Source organism: Choloepus didactylus, chromosome 1 (genome assembly GCF_015220235.1).
Source record: "Choloepus didactylus isolate mChoDid1 chromosome 1, mChoDid1.pri, whole genome shotgun sequence".
NCBI classification, from domain to species: Eukaryota; Metazoa; Chordata; class Mammalia; order Pilosa; family Megalonychidae; genus Choloepus; species Choloepus didactylus.
In genome coordinates, this window is record NC_051307.1 from 210,190,236 (window position 1) to 210,200,474 (window position 10,239).

General features: G+C 37.0%; 1 protein-coding gene across 7 annotated transcripts in view; it reads right to left on the reverse strand.

Annotated features, from left to right (window-relative positions):
- The window catches only part of TASOR (transcription activation suppressor), a 62,905-nt gene extending 53,266 nt beyond the window's left edge, over positions 1 to 9,639 (reverse strand). For all 7 annotated transcript variants that reach the window (XM_037798586.1, XM_037798571.1, XM_037798578.1 and 4 more), the window contains exons 1-2: positions 9,068 to 9,639; positions 1,230 to 1,375 (exon numbers count right to left, since the gene is read on the reverse strand). In XM_037798586.1, the coding sequence (XP_037654514.1) occupies positions 1,230 to 1,375; positions 9,068 to 9,395 (474 nt within the window). In that variant the 5' untranslated portion in view covers positions 9,396 to 9,639. The remainder of the gene's footprint in view (positions 1 to 1,229; positions 1,376 to 9,067) is intronic.
- Between the last annotated feature and the right edge of the window lie 600 nt (positions 9,640 to 10,239).

Below are 10,239 nucleotides of genomic sequence, written 5' to 3' on the forward strand. Positions count from 1 at the left end.
TATGTCCCATTTTACCAAATCTCCCAGAGATTATAAATTCATGTTTTAGTTATTTTTGTATGTCCCACTTTACTTGGCATGGTATACTGCATACAGTAGGTAGTTTAATAAATCTCTGTTGAATGACCAACATCTCAACTATAAACTTATATGGAAAAGGAAAAATGTTTCTTCTGTTTATAACTACTATCAATGCCAAGTACATAGGATGTGCTCCGTAAATATTTCCAGCATAAAAGAGTAACCTGGTCTAAGTACATCTGAACTGTAAGTCACCCTACACTGCTGGCTTTCACTTTTACAAGAAAGCCATATCTAACACCTTTATGTGCAGTATTTAGGCCATTACTGATCTCTGGTATTTAATAAATCTTTAGACTAAACTTTCATTAAAAAAAAAATTAACAATCTCTATCAAACCCAAAACCACATCAAACTACCAAGATTTTAATCTTCTCAGGGAGCCAGTAACATTCTTCCCCTTTAGGGATCCCTTCAGAGTTAAATTCTGGTAGTAACAGGTTAAGCAACTCGTAAAAGTACAAAATTAATAGCATTTGATGTCATCAAAAAGCAATTTGACACATTAAATATTTCTAAACACCTTATTTGTATTAACTCAAAATTAAACATGCTGCTTTTCCTAAATTAAAATTCAAAGAATATTGTAATTTGTATGTGAAACTCAAAATTCACTGTCCAACATGTCTGACTATTCTCTTTTGTTCCCACTCTTTAATTAGAATTCCCACTAATGATATTAAGGCAATCTAACCAACTGGCAATCAATGGGGAAAAAACAAAGCATATCCTAAAAAACATACAGGTTTGATTTCATTATCTTCCAATTTAAACATAATATGCTATTAAAAAATTCCATTCAATTAAATTAACATGAACTCAAAATAAATTAAATGAAAGGGCAAAAAGCCTTGTTATAAGCTTACAATTAAACCATTATACAGTAAGCTATCACTATGCTTAAGATGCATTTTTAGGAAAATAAGTTCTATTACATATTTGCACATTGACACGAGTTTAACATAGCAGATAACTGTGTTGTTATAACAACATTTAGGAGAAAAGATGCCATTTAAAACTTGTTTTCTCTTCCATAATTTGGCTTTCCTAAAAACTTTAGCATTATTAGAGAAAAGCAAAGTAAAACAAATTCTGGGTTGTTAATCGGTTCTGAAGAACCTTGACAATAAACACAATTTAAAACATACCTCCTTTTCCAATAGCTCGTTATGTATCAAGCAAGCACATTTGTAATTAAAATTTGTTACTGAGGTTGGCTCAAGGTAAGATGAATGGAGAATGTTTAAAACATCTTCAAATTCTCGAGAGCCTGGAGTTAATGGCTGGAAAAGTGCTAAAATAAAGAAAAATTAATTTTAATTTTAAGAGTATTCTGTCTTAAACGTAGCTTCTTATACTTTTAAATAAAGTAAAAAAGGCAGGGTAGCTATTTTGTGACTTGTAAAAACGACACTTAATCATTTAGTAAAGAAAAATTAAAAACCGGTTATCTACATGGGCCCGTTTCTTCAGCAAAGAGGATCTAGCATCACACGTGCAGACAAGGAGGTTGCAATACTGCAAACCTTAGGGATGCACACTAGGCAACCTAAATTGCTTAAAGAACTTATGTACATTCTTAACTTACATCAAATCCTATTTTAGGTATCACTGCAGAAGTATGTCTGGGACTGTGTATTTCAGCAAACTACATGTTTACACCATAAATGAAAGCACAAAAACAGTTAAGATGCTTATGTGTCTATAAAATAAAATGATCCTATTTGGCTTTTAGAACTAAAGTTTCAAGTAATAAAATGCACCCTAATGGCTTCTTGTATTACCAGTATAAAGTAGCAGGACGTTTATTATGACAACTTAATAAAGATGTAAATATATGGAGCTTTGGAGTCAAATCTGGAGGCAAATACCATTATCTGGCATTTACTGGCTTTGTGGGAGATCCTGAGTAAATCAACTACTTAACCAAACATAGGCTCAGTTCTCTCTGTAAAACGAAGAACTCCAGCTATCCTAATAGCCACTACATACCACATGCCATACATTAGATAATACATGGGAAAAGGTCCAAGCACAGGACATCTAGTGCACAGCAAGTTTTTATTCCCCAACCCCCAATCATTCTACACCTCTTAATTTTTAAGATACTTAAGTCAAATATCCAGTTTGTTCTTTGGGATTACTGGTCTAATAACCTCAAATTTCTACTTTGTGTGTGAATTCTTTTAACTTACTAATAAATTATAAACATAAAGTCTAAATAAATAAATTTTCCCCAAACCAAAAAGGAAGCACTTATTGTTCACTGAAGATAAAACTATTCATGGAATCCATGTTATATCCTGTTACCTTAACTTCTTTCAAAATACCACCTAGGGCCAAAAATGTCAAAGTCAAAAAACTTTAAGGCAACTACTGAAAATACATAGTATTCCACTTGTGCATACTCTTCAAGACACTAGGATCACAGCTAACTAATAAATAAGCTGTTTTTAACTGTATATAATTTTCTATATGTAGTTATTAACTATAATATATATATTATTAGTCAAATGATATCCATTCATTTACCAAACAGTATATATACAGAAGTTGTCTGTAAAAATGTAGTTTTCAATGACAGAATGAATCTACAACAAATGATCACCACTATTTGGGGATTTCACACTGGAAAAAAAAAAAAGGAAAAAAGTCAACATAATTATAGTAATGCAATAAAGACAATGATTGGCTAGGAGTAAGAGCAGGAACAAAAATAAAGCACTCAAATAGAACCAAGACCATTAGTCACAGTGACCTATGATCAAATTTGTGGTAGATGAATACACACAATAATCTGTTGATTGTGAACTTCATGAGAGCAGGAACTATATCTGCCTTGCTCATTACTCATATCTTTACTACATCCCAGCAGCTAAAATAGTGTTAGCCTCAAGTAGGCTGAATGGTTGAATAACTTGAGGGAAGAAAATGAGTGTAAACTTAGTAAAGATTTTTTTTAATACTGGATACCAAATATATACGCCACTATCAAAATGATTGCTAATTATCATTGTTTAAAATTACTAAATCTGATTTACAAATTAAACAATTCAGTAATATATAAAACAAAACAAAAACTCAAAAAACAGGATAAGAGAAATATTCAATTCAAATGTTTCATAAAACATGGTAGGATACAAACATTTTATCTTTGTGACAATTGCCCCCAACACTGAATTGGGAAAAACTTGGCACGCAAAGCAGTTTGTGCAAGTCTCAACATTTTATAAGCTTTCCCATCCCAAATGGGCCAAACATGATATTAAAAGTTGGAGTTCATGCATACTGTAATTGATTTTTGTGTTTCTAAACTAAACAATGTGACTTTGGATATCTTAAAAGTACCAAAAAGGTGTACCATATAGCTTCAAATTTCCATTAAATTTTACAAGTCTGCATGGAAAGAAGTTATTTTGTATAAACTGCCCCAAAACTATTTCCAACAGTCTAATCATAAATTAAAAAAACTAGTGAAGTCATACAAATTTGTATGAAAGTTTACACTGATACTATTTTAAAAAAATATTTGTTTCATTCCAAAATAATGACCTATGGTCACTTCACATGTACTCAAGTAGACAGTCAATAGGAAAAAAATTCGTGCAAATGAAAATATACAAAAAGTATATGACTTTAGGTCTAACAATAAAAAATAACTGTGTCCAAGGTATTTTATATTTCAGATGCCCTCACTGGCTTCACTAGGTAAGCCAGAATAATTTCTATAATTGTTTTCCAATTATTATTTCTACAAAAATAAAGTTCTACCGTTAACTATTTTAAGGATTCCAAGCCAATTATTACCAATGAGCTGATAATGGCAATTTAGAAACGTATCCAGTTTACGTTCTGAATGTACATTCCTTGAGGGTCTACTTCATGTCCTTAGTAAGAATTCTCTTAATACTGGGTATACCCCGATCAATATAGTCTGTTGCTTCTTTTAAAGAAAATACATGCACATCACAATCTCAATTATGAGTTATTTGCAGCAACAATAAACAATCGTGTGGCTATCCAAAGCGGGAACAAAACATTTTATGTATTAGTCATCCATTTCACTTAGTGAACACAGTGTCCAATTCACTTTTCTCTGGATTCTGATTATATTACTTTTCAGACACTCTGAAATTTTTATATAATTTCATTTAATCATGATACCACCCTACGAAGTTCAACATGACCATTTAACAAATGAAACTGAGACAGGTAACAATTGAGTTAGTCCAATGTTACACAGTTAATGAATGATTGGGGCAGCTGGTAATCAAATTCAGGCTGTCTGACTTCAAATTTTATATTCTCAACCATCAGAAAAGATGTGTATGTGTATCAAAACTCACATTAGAGTTGGAATCTAATCATTCCAAGAGCTGGAAAAATATGATTGTTTCATCTTATAAACTAGGAAATAAAAATATAGAAAACTTAGGCACAGGAAATTAGCTACAGAAGAATTTTATTTCTAGGCTTATGCTCTTTTTACCATCTTATTCATCTTCTATCAAATTTCTAAAATATTTTTACTCATTTTAATTTTTTCACAGAATTAACAGGGACAAAAGTCATAATTAACACCCTTTTTTGGCTTGTAAAGCTAACAGCAGTATCAAGAGAAGTTCTTTCACATATTAAGAAACATAATTTTGCTTACCTATAGGATTTCCATTAAATGCAAGGCAAAACTGATTTTAGATATTATTTTATGGGATTGAAGAACACAGATATAGAAGGGCATTTGGAGATTTATAATTCAGATAAGGAAACTGATAGTATTGCTGAGTCATAACTAGAATTCAGGTGTCCTAACTCCCAGTCCATACTATCATTAAAGACTTTTTATTACTGGTAGCATACAACAGACTCAAGAATTTACGGTAATATTAAAGCAGTTGACAAAGACTTAAAATTTAGGCCATCAAATAGTAGCAGCTCTTTGTTCCTTATAGGAACATTTTCCCTCCATTAGTTTTACCAATTTATTAGTATTAACGGATATCTTTGTGTATTAAAATTATATATTTGTATGTAAAAATATTATTATATATATAAACAAGTTAAACTTTTAAATGAAAGATGTACCACTATTATCAAATCATATAAATGGATAATATGAAGTATAAACAACTAGCAAGAGTAAGCTGGGAATCACAGGAGGTCTGCACTTCTTCCCTCTGAATCCACAGGCTGATGACTAGTGGTATTAATGATTATTACACAGTGACTATCCATTGTTCCTTGAAATAATTTACTTAAGATATTAGACTTTCTTCAGTCTAATAAAAAAATATGAGAGACAGTGTTTTAGAAATGGATGGCTCACATCTTTATCAACAACGTTGAACATAGTACAAAATTAGAATGAGTACACTGGTAGAGATCAAGAGAGATGTGTACAAATACGAAACTAGCTGTTGACTTTCTTTGGACTGCAGAAAGATCACAGAAAATTTCACCTCCATTACTTGGAATTTATATGAACCTAGCAAATATTTTATGTGGATGACTGGATTCTGGCTAGGCTTTCCTACTTAGGTTTACTTCTACGTAGGGAGATTTATGGTACTTAGTATCCAGTCATCCATAATCAACTACTGAAATACCACGAAAATTTCCTTTAAAAATAAGTCTTTGTTCCAAAGGCTTCAAAGAGACAACTCCAAATTTTGTGGGAAAAGATGGGGGGGGGGGGGATTAAGCCATTTATTTTCCTAGACAAGATCATTACGGACCCAGGTACATGAGCACAATTAATTTGTAAGAGGCTCCCTTGAGCCCCACAAAAAACATAAACCAATAAACATTTTCCAGAGAGCGACTCATCACTATTTCACTTCCCAAGAACTTTGGAGGGAAAAAATTGTATCAAATAAACTACCAATTTTAATTTACTTTCAATGATTTACACTATTAGATTCAGAGTAAAAGGTGGCAATAGTGGAACATCTGACAAACGGCAATTCTACAGCTTGGTTAAATGTAAACAGTGCCACTTTACACTACAGAAAACTGCCCAGCCAATAAATACAGCACACATCAAAAAGAGTAAAAATTTTATACTCTTCCAGTCAATAAAATTAAGTAATTTAACCTGTCAGTACTGATTAAATGTGTTAATTTTACAGTGAACATATCTCTGTATCACAAAATTCCCCAGGGATGAAGATATATTAAGCATTTCTAAATTTAATAGGAAAAAGAAACTTTTTTACAAACCAGTTAAACCAAAAACTATCTTAAATCTTTAAGAGTGTAAAAAGAAGTCCTGCTAGAAACTGATAAAGAGCTATTCTAGACCTAGGTTCCAATTCCAACTCTACTATTTACTAGCTATGTGACCTTAAGCAAATTTCTATAAAATGGGAATAGTACCTACCACATAGAATTCTGAAATCTAGTAAAGTGCTTAGAAAAATGCCTACAACTTATTAAGGACTGTATAAGTATTCGCCAATATTACTATTTAACTAATCAGAATGGCAGTATTTTCGATCTCATGCTATTGTCAAAACCAGAGAACTTACTGAGTCAACAATTTAAACTCAAATAGTACTTTCCTTCATGGGGCAAAAAACATGCAAGTCCTAATCTTAAGTTTCACTGGGAAATCATAGTCACAAGCAAAGGTCTGCCATGTTAAAATATTAATGTAACAGAACCTTTGGTACTGAAAAGTTCAAGCAGACAGATCCACTGAAAAACGACTGAATCTTCACTGGTAAAAGATTCGAAGGACCACAATACCTAGTCAGATCCTATACATTTAAGTGATATCTTTTCAAGCCTTCCAAGAGATGTTGGGATGAAGGATGGAACCAGCATGTACTTTTTTCTGAACAGTTTTTTAAATAATGAAAAGTTGTATTTTTCTATTAAATTCTATCACCAAACACTAACATTTTCTCAGCTTAGACAGAATAAAGTCCATGGTGGTGAAACAGCTCCTAAAATTCTATTTATATCATTACTTTATTTGAATAGATGCTGTTTGGTACATATTTACACATGTTAAAAATTTATCATTTTCACTAAATATGAAAAAAGTCCACTGTCATTTATTTTCCTTAACAGAAAAAAAGGTAACAACTTTTTGTCTCTAGAAACGGAAAACATAAATACTCCCCAAGGAGCATCAGACTCCGGGGTGAGGACAGGGGCCAGGTGTTATATTTCCTAATTCCTCAATTACTTCCACTTTTAGTTTGTTCAATTGAAGTCTACTTCATCGAAACCTCTGGATTTCATTTATCTAATTTAAAAAACACACACAGAGCACTTTCCCACATTTCAAATCAAACTGTGAGAGTTTCTAGGCCAATTTTCCGGTTCTAACAGAAGTTAAAAGGTTGTAGATCATGACTTATGTTCATAGCCTCAGGCACATAAATTAAAACCTCAAAGAAAATGGACTTCAAAATGCTTTTATGAAAAAACAAAACAAAACAAAAAAGGTCCAACCTTCTACCTCATAACCAGAGCCCATGTGAATATACTTCCAACCTATTCTCTTCCACCTGATAATTTAGGATGGGTATTTAACTTTTCTCATAGACTTATCACCATACAGCTTAACTAAATAAACCACAAGGATTGACAACCTCGAGCCTTATAGGTATTTTCTTGAACCCTAAAAGCTATCACATTAACTCATTTAACGTTATTTCTAGAAACATTCCTCATGTTAGTGGACAGAGGTTAACTTTATCTGTGTCAACATGGTGTCTCACACAAGGATTCCCTTGGCTTTGTAATCCAACAGAAATTAACATCTTTGACTCATATGTATCTTACTGATAAAAGGCTCCAACAATTCCAGTTTCCCAAATGGAGCTGGTTATGCACTTGGAAAGAGGAAGTAAGAGCTTCACTCAAGATTCTAAGGCAATTCTTCACTAAGATTCAAATTACAAACAAAAAGCTTTCTGCAAAACAAAAAAGTTACTATTCTTTTCCAAAGTAAAACATGGAAAACTGAACCAAGCAGCACAGCAAAGAGGAAGAGGTTTTAAATTGACTAAACCCAGAACTTTTGAAATCACTGGATAGTCAAAAATAATAGGGTAATCGAATAGGAGAATATTAATTTTGATCTCCATTAGAAATAAGTTACAATAACACATTTTGATTTTTTTTTTTAAGGTAAAACGTAGTTTGTTTTACTGATCCAAAAACTAAGACTGGACTTTTTTTTTTTTTTAATTTGGAGCTCCATCATCTGCAAGATCAAGTTGGTGACTCTTGGGCACAAGCTAACGTTTATTTTTTTCCCAAAGGGAAATGACTGCACCAAGAACCTACCTTCCCATTCTTCTCAAATATAAGTAAAGCCAGACTCAGTTTGGATTTAAAGACAGAGAGAGAGACCTATTTAATCTACCGCTTCAAAAACAAGAAAAAAAAAATCTACATGGAAATGAAGTGTAATGGAAAATAGCAGTTGTGCATGGATCACAGCTACCAATGGAGATTTCTAAACGAGGGAAGTAACGCAGACATCAAGCAAATTTCAAGTAGACACATATAGCTGAAGAATTTCCATAGGGAGAAGCAGTTGTGGTCCTCAGAACGCAAAGGCCTCGGAGAAAGCCCCCAGAATCCATGGCCACAGGCTATTTCCACAGTGAGACTTCTCAGAAGCATTCTTAGGAGGACACATCAGCTTCTCTGCCTTCAGGGATTAGGAGGGAGGGGCGCAGAGCACCATCTTTCCTCTCTGGGAGCTGCAGCCTTACGGACAAGCTTCAAACCTCATCTTACTTCCAACTTCCACGGGGAGAGGGGAAGCAGGGGTGTGTGGTTCCACCGCCTTCCTCTCGCACCAAGCGCAGCAGCTGGGTGGCCCTGGCAGTGAAGAAAGAAGCCGCTGGCGCTGCATGCGTGTTTACGTGTCTTGGATGGGTGTGGGTAAAGGAGACAGAGGTTCTAATGAAAAGATGGAGGGAAGAGAAAAAGACGCAAGGTTGGGGAGGAAGGGAGGCACCACCTTTCTTTTCTCTGCTCTTCCTGGGGATCTGAAAACTCCTCCTAACGGGCCTTTCGGGCTCTTCGGGGCCTTTGGGCAGAGCGGTCGCGCCTGCCTCAGAGGAGTCCAGAGGCTGCTCCAGGCTGAGGTTCTGGGCGGCCTCGGCCGCCGCGGTCTCCTCAGGCCCGGCGCCGCCGCAGGGCTCCGCGATGCTGAGACCGCCGCCGCCATTTTGTGGGGAGGACTCGGGCTCCGGAAACGCTTGTTTCATCTCGTCGTCCCCGCCGCCGCCACCTTCCCAGCTGGCGTCCGTCGGCGGAGTGGCCTCCGTTTCTGCAGTAGTCGCCATCGCGCCGGCTTGAGGAGCCGGGAAGCTTCTGCCGACAAGGCAGACGGGGGTGGGGGGAAGGGGCGGCAGGCCGACCTCGTAGCCGAGCTGCTCTCAGCCCACCCACCCCCTTCCCCCCGTGGCCTCAGGCCGCACTCCCGACCCAGCAGCCTCTTGAGGGCCCCAAAGCGGGCACCCCAACCGTGAAGCCCCCACCCCGGGTTCCGCTTCTCTCTGGGGCAGTTCCTCGGCCGGCCCCCACCACTCAACGTGCTCGCGTCTGGGCCGAGAGGGGGCGGAGCCAGCGCGGGCCTCTCCGCCAATGGGAGCGCGGCGCCCGCCTCCGCGGCCGGGGATAGCCCGCGTCGAGGGGCGGGGCCTAGGGGCGGCGGAGCCCGCCAAAAGGGGCAACAGCAACGCCCAGAGAGCGCCTCGACGCCGCACTGGGCTGCAGGTTAGGTGGGCCCCGTGGTTCTCTACGGACTACGGAGCTGCCGCCGACTGACGCCGCTGCTGAGGCCGACACTCCCGGACTCGACTCCTGGGCACAGGTGCCGGCACTTTTTCGGAGAAAAATCTTTGGCTGCACGAGTTACATGGCCAAAAAAAATCTTTAGGGCAGTGAATGCGGGATGATTCCGGCTTTGTGAAATACTTGCGTGCCTAGAGAGGCCTGGAGAGGAACTGAAGAGACTGATGAGCTGCGTTAAGAGCCCACAGCTGGAGGCTCTTCCTTAGCCAACCCTTCCTTCTGACTCTTTCACCTTAAAGCGTTTGACGCATTGGCAAGCCTCAGCAAGCCCTGTGATCTTTTGATAGGACTTCACACACTAGGCACCAGGAGTGAGAGTGGGGGGAGTTCTGA